At 37.3% G+C, this 19,491-nt stretch overlaps 2 protein-coding genes across 2 annotated transcripts in view; one reads left to right on the forward strand and one right to left on the reverse strand.

Annotated features, from left to right (window-relative positions):
• The window catches only part of LOC127420139 (peroxisomal membrane protein PEX14-like), a 112,738-nt gene extending 99,760 nt beyond the window's left edge, over positions 1–12,978 (reverse strand). Inside the window, exons 1-2 of the mRNA XM_051662184.1 lie at positions 12,892–12,978; positions 8,774–8,818 (exon numbers count right to left, since the gene is read on the reverse strand). Coding sequence (XP_051518144.1) covers positions 8,774–8,818; positions 12,892–12,927 — 81 coding nt within the window. The 5' untranslated portion in view covers positions 12,928–12,978. The remainder of the gene's footprint in view (positions 1–8,773; positions 8,819–12,891) is intronic.
• A 233-nt stretch (positions 12,979–13,211) lies between these two features.
• LOC127420209 (DNA fragmentation factor subunit alpha-like) lies at positions 13,212–18,494 on the forward strand. Its single transcript, XM_051662266.1, has 8 exons — positions 13,212–13,305; positions 13,793–13,815; positions 13,904–14,033; positions 14,112–14,248; positions 14,442–14,711; positions 15,844–15,850; positions 15,968–16,107; positions 17,654–18,494. Exons 1-8 carry the CDS (start codon positions 13,212–13,214, stop codon positions 17,855–17,857), a joined length of 1,005 nt encoding a protein of 334 aa, XP_051518226.1. The 3' UTR covers positions 17,858–18,494.
• The last annotated feature ends 997 nt before the right edge of the window (positions 18,495–19,491 follow it).

Consider the following 19,491-nt stretch of genomic DNA (forward strand, 5'->3'; position numbering starts at 1 on the left):
GATTGGTCCAAGTAATCTGGCCGTTATCTGGGTGGGTTCCACCTATTCGTAGATTTGTGTGCAAGTCCTGATGCCAGATTTGTTTCAAAATCAACAAATGCGTGTAGCGATCCGCAGATGCACAGGAAGCGATCCACAAATAAATGCTTGCGATTAGGGCTGGGACGATTCATTGACATAATCGACGTCATCGATTACAGAAATACGTCGATTTACATAACATGCGTCGGCGCGTCGCAATGGAGTAATTAAAATGGCAGCGCCCGGTTTAAGTATGGATTCCCCCGAAGAACAAGCTGCAGCTAAAACAAACTCGCCTACGGTCATCTAAAGTGTGGGAGTATTTTAGCCAGAGACCCAACAATGTGGTGCTGTGTAAGCTATGCTAATTGGAAATGGCTTATCACAGCAGTACAACCGCCATGAACGAACACTTGAAGTGAAAGCATCCCGGAGCGCTTTGTCAAGACGGCAGCAAGGCAGCACCGTAAGTCCTGTTTACTTTTTGTCCCCACCCAAGCATGACATATTAGTATTACAACACGTGTTTCTGTTAGTAGTAGTCACTTTAAATTGATTTTCTAAATGTTTCCTCATCGCCCCCATGTTAAAAGTAATTTCTGCACCGCTGCTAACGTAGGGTGACCATACATCTTCTTTTTCCCGGACATGTCCTCTTTTTCGGACCTTACAAAAATGTCCGGCCGGTATTTCTAAATTTGCGAAAATGTCCAGGATTCCGCTTTAGTTGCATTATGATGTGCATCTGGTCTAATACTTCATTGTGTGTGCGTGCATATTTGCATTGCTTTAACCCCTCTTTGCAAGTCCCGCCTTCTCGCACACCAACTGGTCAATTATAAGAGGCTTGCAGCAACTATTGGCCAAATTCCTGCCTGTCAATCTCTCCGCGAATGCACAAAGCGCTGTTGTGTTCGGCATAAAACAGTTGCTTGACAGTAGCAGCAAATGACAGCTGAGTGGAAACAATGCCCAAACGAAAGTGCAAATTTACATAAGATTTAAACAAAAACTCCCATGCTTTCGTCCAGGTCGAGATCCGTGGGAAGCAGAATGTATGACATGTAAAGCTGGCACTTATGTGTCAGTTGCTAATAAAGGTGCAAGTGATTACGAAGCACACATTAGCTCTGCGAAGCATAAAGGGTCAGCAAAAGGTGAAAGTTCATCAGGTAAATTAACGGACTACTTTTTGTGACCAGGTAAAATTATCACATTGCTTCATTTTCCATGGCCATTCAAAATAACAGTAATAGTAAATGAAGGTACACTCATGTCATCAAATATTTTATTTTAGTACATGGACATTCAAAAGAATGTTGGAAATTTTTATTTATTTATATATATATTTACGTTATGCTAATAGAGTGTCTTTTTCACTGTATTCAAATTTGCATTCATAGTAACACTGTTTTTTTATGCAGGATAATGCCCTGCTGTGCACACTTTGTTTCTTGTACATTTGTTTGTGTTTAAGAGAAGATGATTTAATAAAATATTGAAATATTAATGAGATATGTTTTGTATATTTATTTTGGGTTAGTTAATTGTTATATTAATCAAGTAATAATTATAAAAAATCTTTAGAATAATTGGCAAATTAGTTGTTAGATTAATCGGAAAAAGAATCGTTAGATTAATCGATATATATATATATATATATAAAAAAAAATGGTTAGGTGCAGCCCTACTTGCAAATCACAAATGAATGCTGGACAAAGTTGTGTTTGTGAGTTAAAAAATATATTTGTAAATACATTTTTTTTTTGCAAATCTCATTTTAGTTATTTGTGAATTCACTTTATTTTTGTGAAATATTTATTTGTGGATCTCATTAAATTTATTTGTGAACCAACTTTCTAATTGTAAATCTCTTTCCACTTGTATATTAATTCACAACAATTCTATTTCCATACCAAGATGGCTGAGGCAAGGTTGGTGGGTGCGGAAAAGTGCATACATAACTTGTCCACAAACAAACATCACAGTCTGTTTAATAGTGGTGGGAGAGAAAAAATAGATTCACCGATGCATAGCGAATCTTTCTCTGTTGATTCTGAACTGATTCTCAAAAATTCAGATTCGAATCTGAGTTCAATTTATACCGCAGCGGCGCCACAGACAGAGTGGGAAGCTAGAAACAAATACACGTGTTAGACGTGCGATAAAGCCAAGTGCACAAACAAGAATGTTTGCAGACTAGGTGTATATTAACCACACAACCATTCATGCCTGAATAATACTACGATCCCGAAATTCATTTGCAACCCCACACACATAGCAACGAGAGAGTTTATTTGTGATAACCTGTCAACAAACAGCATGAAAGACAGGCTTGCATCCTTTATTGCACTGATTTGCACAGAACGGGAAAAACAAGAGCTTAAAATAATAATGAGACAGTGGTTCAGGAGACGTGGGTGATGTTTTGATTTCTTTTTTTTTTTTTTTTTGGTCCCCTGCTTCCCAATGCCTTTCCTCTTGTGCTCTCTCCATTTCATTGGCTGTTGCTCATTGCCAGTCTCTCACTCATTCGTACAGTGCACACACCTAACGACTAGGGTTTAAAATCCATCGTAGCGTTTGCGATGGAGTCATGCGATCTGAGACTTCTAGTCGCAGAGCAAACAGATGGAACAGCGCAAACTAGATGCTTGATACATTTCTGAAGCAACAACCCCACTATTTAAACCTCTTTCCTATCATGCTGGTGAGGAGAGGAGAAGCTGACATCCACATTCTCACAGAAGCATATCTCATCTTGGACCAGCAACTTCTAGTTGTGGTTATAGTTAAAAATAAAAATGAATAGACATGGCATAGATAAATATTCATTATTAATAAAATACTATTAAATAAAAATAATTAACATTGCTTTCTACAAAAAAATTGTTTTATCTAATCGGTTGAAGTGTTTAATGCTGTAGTATTTATGTAATGTGACTCTTTCTGATTTTTAAAAACAGCTCTTAAATAAAATGCTGAAAGGGCAAAAAAGAGTTTAAATCTATCTGAATGTGTGTATTGATGAAAAAATAAAATGGAGGACAAGATGCATTGTGATGCATCGAGAATCATATTGTAATCTAATTGTTACCCTTTGAATCGTAATCAAAACGAATCATGAGGCCAGAGAAGATTTACCCCTCCACTGTTTAGGTGTCTAAGGCAAAATATACTTTACTGCCTGCCGCTACTGGGTTGATGACATAATTCGCATCATGTGTACTGTGCATGTGTGAGACGTGGTGGCATGCGGTAAACCAAAATATATTTCGGTCAAACATGCGCAAGATGGAGCAGCACTCAGGAAAACAAAGTGTGCCCTAGCCTTTACTCCTAGCATTGAGACCTTATTTTTATCATCCAAAGCCTTTATGCCATCACAAGCTGGTTTTATAATATTCATAAATAAAATCTTTGTTTCTTTCAGACGGACGGGGAAAATAAAGTGACTGAGTAGCTGTGCACCCGACACTAAATAGGAACAAGGCATCTGTCAACTGAATGTGAACTGCAACGTACCCCATCGACTTTTCCAGTGTAGACAGCTTGATTGATTACAATAAGAGATATCTAGTTTTGACACTCAGATATCTAGTTTTGACACACAGTTCTGTCTACTTTAACCAGACTGTTGTTGTTTTGAAAACTTTCATCAGTGAAGTCATTATCTCGACCACGGCCACTGACATTAGTGGATCCTGTTTCGAGAACAGCAGGTTTAAGGGGGAAACTGCCTTTCTTTGGTGTAAATGAATGGAACAGGGCCAAGATTGGAAACCGGCACTGTGGCAGTGGAAAAATGTATGCCAAGCATAACTTAAGTGTGCAGTCTCTCAGGAATGAGAAACCCCTCATTGGCCCACTCATCGCCACCTAGTGACCATCATCCCCAACAATCATGGAATATCTCTGCAGCCTGTGCCCCCACACCAACTATAACTCTCCTTTACTGCAGACAGCTCTAATAAAGGATTACAATTACAATTAAAGTAATGAGCAAAGGGGGGGAAAAAGAAAAGTCAGAGGATGGATCCCCAGGCAAATTAAATTGCAGAACAGTTTGAAACTGAGCACAGAGTTAGTCTTTTGGGTCATTACTGGCTAACTACCTCTCATTCCCTCAATAATTAACTTTCAGATTTTGCAATCAGGAACCACAGAATTGAAAGAAAAAGTGAAATGCAGTCCAAAAATGTCTGCAGTGGCCCATGGATCAAACCTCACATTAAAGGGATAGTTTACCCAAAAATGCAGAATGTTTGCCTCAGTCCCCATTCATTTATTTTATTGTATTTTTTTTTGCATAATTTTCCCATTCAATAAAAGTGAAAAAATTAGTCAGTATGAGCTGGAAGCTCATTTTAAAAACCAACACTTGGGAAACAGATGTCTCCAATGACTAGAAGGCAAGAGGGCAACAGCAATGTGTATGCAAACAGAAAAAGAATATGACAGTAAAATTAGCTGATGCCACTGGCTATAATGTCAACATTGGCATCTCATCAGGCAGCCCCCAATTTTTCGAAGCTTTGGGGATGCTGTTTCTATTTTCCAGCGTAGTGGTGATAGCAGAGGGGCTCCGGAAATTCAGAGACTGCCGAGCCAAAACAGATCACTTCAAAGTGCCTTATTTAACGCTTGCTAAATTTTTCATCACAGTTGCTTAATATCCTGGGGAAGGGGAGCTTTTGAAGTTGCGGTGAGACCGGGATGTTCTTCTGACAACTTTTTCTCCCCCCCTCTATTCACCTCTTCCCACAGCTCCTGCATCCCTTGCTCTTGCCACAGGAGGCCAGTGATATTTGGGGCGCACGGTGGAGCCCCAGCGGGCAAAGTGAGGCTGGAAAAGCGTCCCATGGAGCTGGCAGTTACCATGCCAACACACAGAGCGTTACAGTGAACGTGTTAGTGCACAGGAGGGTGCCACAAAAACACCACTGGAGGGAAATATATTTAACCTTTCATACACCTTTGAGGGAGAAAATCAACAACATATGACTGAAAGACAAACAAGAGAGATGGCAAATACGGATATTGCAAATACCGTATATCTACTGACTATATGAGAACCTAATGAAGACAATAGTGATGGAGATGTAACATGATACATTCAATGGGGTGAAAAAAATCCACTAAGAGACCACTAATGAAAATTATTTTCTTTTGCATTCTATTCTAATTTAATATGATTTTTTAAATAGAAATTATATTATGAGCATAAAAATTTGAGTGAAAAGTTAAATTAAAAAAGTAATATGAATTTCAAAATTTCTTTAGGACGTCCTCCTTTTGCTTAAATGACAGCATGCACTCGTGCTGGCATGGAAGTTTATGCAAAACCTGATGATCCATGTTATCCCAGCATGATTTACGGACGTTCCGAAAAGCATCTTCATCAGTGTGCTTGTGTGAAAGGAAGGAAATCTGACCTTATGTACAAAGGAGTTAACAAGGTCAGTGTCACAAATTTACTTACATTTGATTAGTGACCTAGAAAAAGTGCAGAAAAATATTTAATCTTCATTTTAAGTAATTACTTTGATTTGTTTTAGTATATTTAAAATCCCAAAACTTTGGTTTTATTTCTATGTTTAAATGAAAAAACTCCCAGATTTGAAATGTGGTCTTAAGACTTTTGGACCCCACTCTATACTTTAGGCTAAATGCAGATTTGTTCTTCAATCACTACCATTTTCAATGCAAAAGAAGAAAGGAAAAACGGAGTGGGCAGTTAAATAAAGAAATAATGAATCAGTGAGTGGGAGAGGGAGAGGGACAGGGCAGGAAGGACATCCCCTGGAGGCGAGCACTCAGCCCTGAATGCAACTGGTGCTGGGTTTGAGTGACAGGTCAGAGTGCAGTGCAGGTCCAAACCTGCTCTGGCTCAGACTCTAGCCAGGGCCGCCTGCCACCGCGAAGCGAGGGCCGCCCATCCGGCGAGGTGAGTCAGAACCTGTTAAAGTGACTGGTGTCCCCGGCCTGACACCCCGGCACTCGCGCCCAGAGCCTCCCTCCAGCCCTGCCACTATTCCCCTTCCGCTCATCCACATCAAATCCTTTCAGACACAGATTTCAATTATTCACCCCATCCAAATAATGCTTTGTGACATGATTTATCCAAAGCTATAATAATCCACTTAACTGGGAAAGAACAGCTCATCAAAAAGAGAAAAGTAGAGAAAAAAAGGGGTACATGTCAAGCAGTTAGAAAGCCAAGAAGCCTTAATAATCTACATTTTTCCCACTGTTAAGGACTGTGCTTTGAGCTTGGCTAGACATCATCCATAGCGTAAAATTACATCATACAAAACCAAACAATACACAGCTTAATTGTCCAATGATAGTAAATGTGCCATAGATAATCCAAGAACTTCCTGGTTTAAGAGTAATAAAAGATAGTTCAGCTACTGAGAAGCACACTGAAGGCTGGGAATGGGTGAGGATTATACACATTCATGTTCATTCTGTTCACAAAACTGAACAGCTGCTTGATATGGCAAATAATCTACAAATTGTTGGGGAAATATTTTTATACAGTGGCAAGAAAAAGTATGTGAACCCTTTGGAATTAGCTGGTTTTCTGCATTAATTGGTCATTAAATGTGATCTCATCTACATTAAAGTCACAAGTATAGACAAAGCACAATGTGCTTAAGCTGACAACAAACAATCAATTATAATCTATGTCTTTATTGAACACATCCCTTTAAACATTCACAGTGCTATGGAAAAAGTAAGTGAACCCCTGGGATAAAGAGGTCAACAAAAGCTAATCAGAGTCAGGAGTTGGCAAACCTAGCATCCAATTAATGAAACGAGATTGGAGGTGTGGTTTACAGCTACTCTGACTTATAAAAAGCACTCAAACATTTTTAGTTTGCTATTCACAAGAAGCATCTACTGACATGGACCATGCCATGCAAAAAAAAAGAGATTTCAGAAGATCTACAATTGTATCAAAAATCGAAAATTGTATAAAGCTGGAAAGTTACAAAGTTACCTCGAAGAGCTTAGATATTAATCTTTCCACAGTTAAACAAATTGTCTATAAAAGGAGACAATTTAGTACTGTAGCTACTCTCCCTAGAAGTGGCCATCCAGCCAAGATGACTCAAAGGGAAGAATGCTCAATAAGGTAAAAAGAACCATAGAGTGACAGACAGCTAAAAACTTGAGGGAATCATTGAAACTGGTTAACATCTCTGTTAATGAGTCTACTATACAGAAACATTAAACATTGTGTCCATGGCAGGACACCACAAAGGAAGCTTCTGCTTTCCAAAAAATAATAAAAAAAACATTGCTACATGCCTGAAGTTTGCCAAAGACCACCTTGACACTCCACAACGCTACTGGGAAAATGTTTTGTGGACTGATGAAATTAGGTTGAATTGTTCGAGAACACGCAGCAATACGTAGGGCATAAAAAGGGCACCGCATACCAACATGAAACCATCATCCCAATGGTGAAGTACAGTGGAGGGAGCATCATGATTTGGGGCATCTTTGCTGCTTCAAGGCCTGGACAGCTTGCCATCATCAAGGGAAAAATTAATTCCCAAGTTTATCAAGATATCCTACAGGATAATGTCAGGGTTGCTGTGTGCCAGCTGAAGCTCAGTAGAAGTTGAGTGATGCAGCAGGACAGTGACCCTAAATATCGAAGTAAATCCACTACAGAATGGCTTCAAAAAAAAGAAAATCCACCTTTTGGAGTTGTCCAGTCAGAGCCCAGACCTTAACCCAATAAAGATGCTATGAAAAGTGATGTTTCCATATAGTCACATTTTTCTTTGCATGCAGTCGCTTCACTTTAAAAGGGAGGAACACAGAGGAATAAAAAAAACTATCGCTTAGATTTTTGTCAATAACTGATAATTCTAAAAAGCAACTATCGGCACTGATTAATCGGTATAACCGATATGTCAGTATACCTCTAATATGAATATCATGATCATACCAATAGTCTTTATTAAAGACTAATACAGTGTTAAAATCGCTGTAACACAAGGCCCAAAGTGGCTTATTGCTGTTATACAGTGACGGCAACAGCAATATATAATGTCACCCATTTTAATAAATAATAAAATCTATTAACAATTAAGTATTAATATAGAATTCAAAAATAATGAGCATTCACAGGTGTGTATATCAGCTATTTTATAATGACTTCCATAAGTGTTTAAAATAGTTAAACACATTAATAAAAATAATCAGAGTAAAAATTAACACAGTTCTGTAGGCTGTTTACAGTGCCAGGCAATGTAGCAATTCAATGCAATATACGGTCAGAGGTGTGTGTAAATAAGCTATTTTACAGCAGCTTTGAATGTGGCTCATCCAATGAGATTTTATAGTCTAAATAATTAATTCTTAGTTATTTAATATAATAACATAAATTAATATATAATATATTATGTTAACATTTATTAATAAAATAATAAAATAATCTATTTGGAAATACAAAACAAAACAATAAAAACACTTTTTTATACTTAACTAACATTTCTCTGTTTTTCTATTGTTTATGTACTTATATTTTCATTAATAAAGATTTTTTACTGGATGGTGATAATAACTGGTAACGCAAACCAACCTTACATATTATTGAGTGTAAGATTGTACAACCCAATTCTACTGGTATAAAAAATCCATGTGGAATAGAATGGGTGCGTTTAGCCAGTTTCATATTGTTGGGGAGGTTTTTTGACTTGAATGCTTTTATTACTATATAGTCATAACTTACCAGAGCTTCTCTTGGAGCCGCATCTTCACCAGCTGGAGCAGCATTCTGAAAGAAAACACCAGCCTTGTGTTACAGCTCTATCTAGTGGTAGAAATAACATCATACAGCTGATTCTGGTGCAGGGAAAAACAGTCGACTAAATTTTAACTGGCCAGAAAATCTTTTAATCATTTATTCTGTGGCTCAGTGTTTGGCCAGACCTCTGAAAAGCTCTAATATTGTGTCAACTTTATACAAACCCTTCAATAATACTATAATGATGGAATAATCCCCAGCAGAATTTAGTAATGACTCATTACACAGGGCTCCAGACTGCAACTAAAAATGGTCGCAAATGTGACCAAAAATAATTGATTGCGACAATAATTTAAAATCTAGTCACCACTGGAGACAGTCGGGTTGTGTGCGTTCATATGCAGTTTCGTCAGATATCATCTTGAAAGTTATTGAATTCATATTTAGAGCATGCACCTGTGTGTCTCACGCCGCTTTTCTCCAGTTCTGTTTCTGACGAGCTCTCTGTGCTGCACGCAATGCAAGAGAGTCGTGAACAAATTACTCTTTTGGACCGGGTCTTTTTCTTCACACGAAAACTTGTACACAACTATATACAAGGTGCAAACATTCACTGATGCTCAAGAAGATAACACACTACTATATGTATACTATATGTAAATATCTGTAATGTAGATTCTGAAGAACAGTACTAAATAAAAAATTCAGACCCACTGTACTTATTATGTACATACATGTTGCATGTAATTACATTTAAGTACATGCATTTAATTACATTTGTAGTTACACTGTTAACTTTACCCCAAAACCTAACTCTAACCCCTAATCCTAACCCTACCCTTACTCATAAACCTACCCGTACCTCAACCTCAGTAACAGCAAATGTGGGAATTTTGCAGAACAACATGTAGTTGCACAGTAAATATATGGTCTTGTATGTATTTAATGTTAGTACATAGTAGTTAAGGCCACATAATATAAAGTGTGACCAAAAATTATTTTATCTCTTATATTAATATAAAATATGAAAGGGGTGTGAACATTTATGAGACAAAAGGGAATGCAAACTTATCTTCTCAACTATATATACTGTTTATTAAACCTCTGATTAATGGGTTATCAGCTGTCTTCTGCTTTCTATCTTGTTTCTGAACAGCAAACTAAATCGAGCAATTCTGTGATTTGGCGACTAAAAACAGACATTTGGCTCCTTAATGTTTCAGTTTAGGAGCCAGTGGCTCCTAAGTCATTTCTTTAGTCTGGAGCCCTGCTGTCATATAATAACATTATAATAGAGCAAATAAACAACACAGGATGAAATTAGTGTGTTATGGTTTAAATGATAGTTTAAACCTGAGGGGGTTGAAATGTAGAATCACTCAAAGGTACAGGAGAACTATGCAAAGCCTCCTGCCTATCTGAAGAGAGAAGGGCAGAGGGTATCAACACTGTAACGCAGTGGTTCTCAACCAGGGGGTCGGGACCCACTAGGGGAGCTCAGCACACTTCCAGGGGGGCCTCAAGATCTCTTAAAATTATTTAAAATATGATAGATTGTTATAATTTTTATATAATTATTATAATTCCATTTACTGAAATGATTAAAATGTAATAACTCCCTTCAACAGCTTGCTTTTTATGAAGAGTAAACAGTTCTAGACATTTCTGGAATCACAAGTTTTAATGAACTATCTTATAATAGATATATCTTATAATATAAATACCTAATAGCCTACATGGGGGGCCTTCGAATATTTTCTCCGACAATGGGGGGCCTTGGATTCAAAAAGGTTGAGAACCACTGCTCTAACATTATTAACAAGGATATGAACCAGACTGTATTTTGTTAATTGTTTCCCTTATGCTCAGTCTGTTTGCCCTAGGGAGCCATTAAGGTAATGGATGGCATTATCCATCTCCAAAAATGACAGCAGAGACCAAGATAAGATCTACCAGTAATAAATCTCAAATGAACTAACTGTATGCCTCTTAATTCTCCTTGCAACGTTACAGTCTCTTTATCCTTACATAACTCAAATGATGTCTCTCTCTCTCTTTGTAGGCATACTGTACACATTTCAAAATATACAATACTAGATGGTAACAGTAGGTAACTTCACCCAAAAAAGAAAATTCTCTCATCATTTACTCACCCTCATGCCATCCCAGATGTGTATGACTTTCTATCTTTTGCAGAAAACAAATGAAAATTTTTAGAAGAATCCCTCTGTAGGTCTATACAATGCAAGTGAATGGTGACAGAAACTTTGAAGCTCCAAAAAACACATCAAGGCACCAGAAAAGTAATCAATAAGACTCCAGTGGTTTAATCCATGTCTTCTGAAACAATCTAATTGATTTTGGGTTAGAACAGACCAAAATGTAACTCCTTTTTCACTGTACATCTTTCCATTGCAGTCTCTAGGCTGCTACACTTCCTAGTGCTTGATGCATATGCAGAGTGCTAGCTAGTGCTAGGAAGTATAATCGATCTTGAAATCATGATCACCAAGGAGACTGATGTCAAGATTTATAATGAAAAATTAGTTACATTTTGATCTGTTCTCACCCTTACCCGACTGGATCACTTCAGAAGAAATGGTTTAAACCACTGGAGTCTGATTAATTACTTTTATGCTGCCTTTGTGTTTTTTGGAGCTTTAAAGTTTTGGTCACCATTCACTTGCATTGTATGGACCTACAGAGCTGAGATATTCTGAGATAGTCATACACATCTGGGTGAGTAAATGATTAGAAAATGCACATTTTTGGGTGAACTATCCCTTTAATAATAACTTCTAAAATAGATTTGAGAGTTAACTTGATAATAAATATTGATTATTGATATTGATTTAAAATTCTATCTATATTTAAAAAATACATTATTTCTTCCAGATTTCTGTCACAGCACCAATACAACTTATATTAAAAATTCAAAGATGTGGTCTTTCAAAGTTACTGTACAACAGTCATGATTTTAGAAGTGGCAGTAGTAAAGGATCTGTGCTGCGAGGAGGAAAGTTGCAAGTCCAGTCGCAGTTAGAGGCCCACACTCCTTCCCTATCATCATTATGCAATTGAACCAGGCACTTAACCTGGCTGAGACTGCCCTTGTAGGCATAGCAATCTGTCTTTTTTATTACTGAATCACTATCAAAAGAAATAAATGTATCTTCCCCTAAAGATCTGCTTCTCATCAGTGCATGATACCATCTGTTTAGATCCACTATAGAACAATAAACTGGCCTGCAAGATTCAAATTAAGATAATAATAAAGATAGTATGTAATGATGATAGCTCAAGGATCATGCCGTTAACCTCTAAGCTACACCATCCACACTATCCCTGGTGGACTGAAAACAGATGCAGATCTTACAAAACATGATAATAAGTGCATTAGTCACTATAAACATTGTTACACTGAACTTATCAGAACACTGGCAAGAAATTATAAGAATATTTTCCATTAAAAATAACATCAGTAAACTTTAAAAGGTCATAAAATTCCCATTTTACTGTTCAACAGTTTATTGCAACAGACTTATATTTCCAGTATAGTATTGAATAACTATCAAGCTATGCCCACTTCATATCCAAATCATATAGCTGATTCCTAATTCTTTATTACAGAAATATTTAGTTACTTCATTGGTAATAAATACAGCTTATGTGTACAAACGCATAGCAAATATACTTCTTGGCTGAGAGCACATGAATGAAAGGGTCTTGTTTCTGGCCCAAGCATGTTTCCAGGGTCAAAGCACTGTCTAAACATAGCCAGATAGCAGATGTCATTGTCTGCAAGGTGCTTATATCATTTCCACTGTCTGTCACATTCAGATCATAAGCGGCAGGTGTCTTTAGAAGTGAAATCTCCTGCATGTGCTGTTGTGTGGATTGCACCTATCAGACACATCTGTCTAACAGCATGAGATGAGACAAGAGGGAGAAAGGCGCTAGCAAAACCAGCTAAAAGTTTCCAAAACAACATAGGACAGACAGATGATGAGCTGACCAATAAGTGACGAGTCATGCATTAACTATGCAGATCCATACAGGACCAAACCAAACGCATGTTGTTACATTTCAGAATGCCCAACTACCTGGTTTTGCTGGTCAGATTGGTCCGAGGATGCCATCTTCTCATAGATGTTAGCCTGGAAGCTAACATCAGTGCGCTCATTACTCGATTACTTCAGTCTGAACTAGGTCAGCAAGCCGGTGCAGATTCGATCAACACATATTAAAACACGGAAGCCGAAATGTATTATTTATTTTCAAATTTCATGTCGTACAATGTCATACAGATGGTCAGAACATTAAGTGCAATGTATCAATAGAATTAAGATATAAAATAACACACAAGAACACAGTTTGAGTGCCTAATTATACTGAAATATGAACTTGTGAACACAATATAATCATGACCGACTTAAAAGCGAGTGAAGTGTGTAACGTCGGTCGGCAGAAGTGCTACGGACTGGCGGTTACTTCGCTGGAACAGCTTAAAATAAAAGGTGAGATAGAAAATTAGTGAGTTTGCTTCAGGCTGAACTTAGTATGTAAATCTGTGTATAAAAGTTTAGATACTTCCTTTTATTACGGCTTAACTATGGTGTTGTTATTGGTGAAACAAAGGTGAGATGTGCTATCATGAGATATTTATTTGAAGCAACATTATTTGCCTTTATCATGTTTGTGGAGATTTTATTTTGTACTTCGTTAGAATTTAAATGTCGTCACTGCAGGTGGAGACTTGTGAACGCCTATTTATTTCAGAATAAAAGTCACTTATGCTTTGCGATATGATTAAATTTGTTAAATCCCCACAGCGCCCTCTCTCATGTTACTTAATTAGTTTCCCAGGGTACTCCAAGGTACTTCAAAGAATACAGTACCATGGTACATGTCCAATAACGTGGTAGAACTATGGAAACTTTGGTACTATTTTGTCAGTGTTCAACATAGACACATACTCACACTTTCTCTTACTCTCATATACAGTACCTGCCCTTATTTTTATATATGTAATAAGCCCATCACTGATTTCTAAAGGTTGACAGTCCATCCTGTGCTTTATGTGTCATTTGACACATTCTCTTTCTAGGGTTCTAGGGATCAGTCACAGTAGTGCTAGTAGATGATGGGACCATCGTAGAAGACGAGGATTATTTTCTGTGTCTGCCCGCAAATATGAAGTTCATGCTCTTGCATGACAAGGAAACATGGTCGCCTGCCCATCAAAGTGAGATAACACCTATTGCAGGATTGTTTTAATGTGTTCCTCACAAGTCTTCACTAATCTAATCTGATATGCTTCTAGTTGACAGAAGAACGGCAGGTCCTAGCAGAGATTCTGCAGTGGACAATGTTGATGGGGCAGAATCCTGGCACAGTTTGGCAGAGCAGCTCAGGCAGGACCTGGCCAGGATTATCCTCATGTCTGAGGCAGATCTGCAGGTCTGCTTGATTCTGCTTTTGTTTATTCTCATCTTAAAGACCCATTTCTGTAATGTCTTTGTGGCTCATACTGATTTGATCTTTATTATAAACATAATGAGTATATGAATATAGTGTGCAAATAGCCAATGTGTTTTTTGTTGTTGTTGTTGTTGTTGTAATGTAGCTGATATACTGTTCATGTACTTTACAGAGTTTGATTGATGTGCCATGCTCAGATCTGGCCTCAGCACTGGGCTTCTCACAGAAGAAAACACAGGTCCTACAGGACACGTTGCAGAGAATGCTAGACCGCAGGGAAGAGGAGCGACAGTCTAAAGAATTACTGCTGCTCTATCTGAAAGCTATGGAGCAAGAAGTGAGCCAAGAGCCACTAGAAGAAAGTAGGAGTATGTTAAAGGGATGGTTCAGAAAGAAAAATTCTCTCATCATTGACTCACCCTTATGCCATCCCAGATGTGTATAGCTTTTTTCTGCTGAACACAAAGAAAGATTTTTAGAAAAGACTCTCAGCTTTGTATGTCCATTCAATGCAAGTGAATGGTGGCCAGAACAAAAGCATATAAAGGCAGCATAAAAGTAATCCATACGACTCCAGTGATTAAATCCATGTCTTCTGAAGTGATATGATAGGTGTGGGTGAGAAACAGATCAATATTTAATTCATTTTTTACTATAAATCTCCACTATCACATTCACATTCTTCTTCTTTTGTTTATGGCAATTTGCATGCTTTGTGCATATCGCCATTCTCCATCCACTGGGCAGGGAGGAGAATTCATAGTAAAAATTGACTTAAATATTGATCAGTTTCTCACCCACACCTATTATATCGCTTCAGATGACCAATATTAAACAACCTTTAAGTGTTTTTTGGACCTTCAAAATTCTAGCCACCATTTACTTGCATTGTATGGGCCTACAGAGCTGAGATATTCTTCTAAAAATCTTTGTTTGTGTTCTGCAGAAGAAGGAAAGTCATACACATCTGGTATGGCATGAGGGTGAGTAAATGATGAGAGAATTTTCATTTTTGGGTGAACTATCCCTTTAAAGTAAACCATTGGCTATGTTTGGAATGCGTTACTAAATTACTGCTTACTTTTATTCAAAAATAAGGCAAAAAAAATTTTTTAAATAAAAAAAAACAGGCATTGTGCAACGATAAACGTTTCAGAAAGTAGTATGCTACATTGTTGTCACATGACCTCATCGCATCACATTACATGTAAGTAGTGTTCAGTTATCATCTTAGAAATAAATATGGTTATTTTTGCACTTTTAATGGAATATCGTGTCAAAATATCTTTTGGCAATCCAATCAAATAATGAGTCAAAAGAGATGTAAAAAATGCAGCTAGGTTCATTTGTTCATTTTGTATAAATCGACCACATTGCATTGTGCCATAAAAGTAGTATGTTAATATTTTATTCTGTTACTTTGCTCTTCCGAACATAGCCTTAGAGAGCCCAAGAAAAATCCCTCACTAATCATGCATTCCTGGCAAGTTATTCAGTATTGCAATTACTCTTCTGACACTGGGAGGTGCTGCTGAGCTATTTAAAAAACATTGTAAAAGTTCAAACAATTTCAGTTTATCAGTATTGGGGGAATGAAATAAAGTTGCAGCTTAGATGATCAACAGCTCATCTCTTGTTGTGACAACCCTAATCTTTCCAGTGCTTTCAGGGCATTATCTTTAAAGAGGTAAACCTGAGCTGTCATTGCTGCTGGTTCTAAACTTAATGAGACAGATGGGGTGCAGGTGGAGTCTGTGGCAGGGTTTAGTTCCAGAACACTAAAGGTGCTGAAGGACAAAACACAACCAGAAACGAGATTCTCCAATGAGGAACTACAGGTACGTTATCTGACCACAAGAGCGTTCCAAGATGCACATGATTTCTTAAGCATAAAAATTAAGTAATGGATAATGTATAGCCGACAGTCATTATCACAAAATAAACCTCAGCAGGGTGATTGCTACCATTCAGATGTTGTTATCACCTTTTTTTTTTTTTTTTTTTTTACAATAGTAAATTGCTGACTGTACATTATCTAGCTTATTACATGGCTTCTTATCAAATAAATGAGTAAATGGACATGATGTAGTGAATTGAGTAGAAATTATTTAATTATATGAGAGGTGGTCACGAAGTGATACGAGAAACATATAGGAAACTGTTTGCCTTGGACAGCAGTTATTTATACAGATCAGTGCATGGCTGGGTCTAAGGAGGGGCTGGGGGGGCATTGCCCCCCTAGATTTGCCTCAAGCCCCCCCAGAAACTTCTGATGCTCCCGCCCTGATGAACATTAAAAGGATCAAGGGGCACTCCACCCCTCATACTGACGGCGAAACGATCAGTGTTCAGAAACGATCAATGATCAGAATTCAGCAATTGGCCAATGAGTATTTATTACAATTAAGTATTCCAGAGAACCGTAAAATAAGCTTATTTATTATTGTTTTAAGCCAGATATGTACATTCACTGAGCACTTTATTAGGAAGACATGAACACCTACTTATTCATGTGTTTATCTAATCAGCCAATTGTGTGGCAGCAGTGCAATGCATAAAATCATTCAGATATGGGCCAGGAGCTTCAGTTAATGTTCACATCAACAATCAGAATGGGGAAAAAATGTGATCTCAGTGATTTCGGCCGTGGCATGATTGTTTGTGCCAGACGGGCTGGTTTGAGTATTTCTGTAACTGCTGATCTCCTGGGATTTTTACGCACAACAGTCTCCAGAGTTTACTCAGAACAGTGCCAAAAACAAAAAACATCTAGTGAGCGGCAGTTCTGCGGACGGAAACACATTGTTGATGAGAGAGGTCAGCAGAGAATGGCCAGACTGGTTCAAGCTGACAGAAAGGCTATGGTAACTCCCATAACCACTTTGTACAATTGTAGTGAGCCATGTCGAACCTTGAGGCGGATGGGCTACAACAGCAGAAGACCACATCGGGCACTTTATTAGGACCATAGTGTTCCTAATAATGTGCTCAGTGAGTGTATATAGTAGTGAGTTAAAAGGTGAAGAAAATGAAAACAATTTAGCCTTTTTATATGGTATGAGCTTTTAGTCACATCAGTAGGGGCAGCTTTTTTTTTTTTTTTTTGTGTGTGTGTGTGTGCTTTGAATGAAACATACACAAGCCACAGGAACCATACATATTATGATATAGTCAAACTGTTACTCATCTCTCAGTTAATCAACACTTTCAAGTGATTTTCAAAAAATATATTTAAAAATAAATACATTGTATCAAGAATGTGATGGCAGATGACATGCTGGTATTTCATTAATTGTGAAAAACACACATAAACCTGTGTGTATGGTTAATTAAGAGTTTTTAGTTGAGTTATATTGTCTTACATGGATGTATTTGTACATGCAGATGGTTTTGAGGCAGGGAGTGGAGGTCATGGTGGAGGTATTGGGCTGGGACAGTGAGTGGACAGCAGCACTTGTGCAGGCTTGTGAGGGTGAGCTCTGTAAACGTCCGCAGCAGTTCCAGGCCCTGCAGTCCCTCAGTGCTCAACGCAAGTCCACTTTACAACCACAGAATGAGGGAGAGACCAGAGTCAAACTCCACAAATAACAAACATACTGAAAATATCTAAGACTGACAGGTTAATATTCTTGGACTACTTAATCACATTTCATGTAATAATAAACATGATCTTTTATACAGATTTTGGTTTGTGATTATTTTGATAATGGCTAGAGAGCCTTGTAGATAAGTGATAAATGGCAGAGTCTTTGGTGTGTGTGTTTGTGTGTGTTGTATGTTAAACGGGTTAACAATTATTTCATGTTTTCAATCATCCACACGAGTGGTAATATTTTTTGAAACAAGAACATATAGACGGTATTGATCTGTATGAAATTGATCTTTCTCATGTATCATCTGTATAGTGCACCCTTTAGAGGGGTTGTTAGTGATAACCATATGCTATGTAAAAAATAAAAAGTAAATTTTTTAAATAATAAAAATTAAATCAGAACTTGTAATTTACAAGTTAATGAAATAACAAAAATAATGAAAGCAGGTATTTTGGACAATTTAATGTTTTCTGTTTTGTTTTCTTGAAGGGAAGTATTATATTCATTGATTGATTCCAGTTCAAATTTAATGACCCCTTAGCCTAATATATTCTGGATGACATTTATATACCTATTAGAAGTAGCTTTTAATGCAGCATTTATTATATTGCTCGGGGAAGGAATGTAATACAATTTTGTAGTATTGCAAGGTTCACTAAATGTGTCCAATTGGAAATGTTAGCAATTAATGTCATGGAGTGAATGTTTTTTTGTTTTTGTTTTTCTATTGTACACAATTATATACCCATATGATTTAAACAATTAAAAAAAAAAACAAGCAATATTCAAATCGAGGTACATTTTGATATCTCTAAATTTACTAAACTTTACCTTGTCAAAAACATTGAGAGCAACAATATATACACTGGTGGCCAAAAGTTTGGAATAATGTACAGATTTTGCTCTTATGGAAAGAAATTGGTACTTTAATTCACCAAAGTGGCATTCAACTGATCACAAAGTATAGTCAGGACATTACTGATGTAAAAAACAGCACCATCACTATTTGAAAAGTCATTTTTGATCAAATCTAGACAGGCCCCATTTCCAGCAGCTATCACTCCAACACCTTATCCTTGAGTAATCATGCTAAATTGCTAATTTGAAACTAGAAAATCACTTGCCATTATATCAAACACAGCTGAAAGCTAAATTAAATGAGGATTAACATTGTCTTTGTGTTTGTTTTTGAGTTACCACAGTATGCAATAGACTGGCATGTCTTAAGGTCAAAAATGGCAAAAAAAGACAGAGCTTTCTCTAGAAACTCATCAGTCAGTCATTGTTTTGAGGAATGAAGTCTATTCAATACTTGAAATTGCCAAAAAACTGAAGATTTCATACAAAGGTTTATACTACACTCTTCAAAGACAAAGGACAACTGGCTCTAACAAGAACAGAAAGAGATGTGGAAGGCCAGATGTACAACTAAACAAGAGGATAAGTACATCAGAGTCTCTAGTTTGAGAAATAGACGCCTCACATGTCCTCAGCTGACAGCTTCATTGAATCCTACCCGCTCAACACCAATTTCAAGTACAACAGTAAAGAGAGGACTCAGGGGTGCAGGTCTTATGGGAAGAATTGCAAAGAAAAAGCCACTTTTGAAACAGAAAAACTAAAAGAAAA

This window comes from Myxocyprinus asiaticus, chromosome 29, assembly GCF_019703515.2.
Source record: "Myxocyprinus asiaticus isolate MX2 ecotype Aquarium Trade chromosome 29, UBuf_Myxa_2, whole genome shotgun sequence".
NCBI lineage: Eukaryota > Metazoa > Chordata > Actinopteri > Cypriniformes > Catostomidae > Myxocyprinus > Myxocyprinus asiaticus.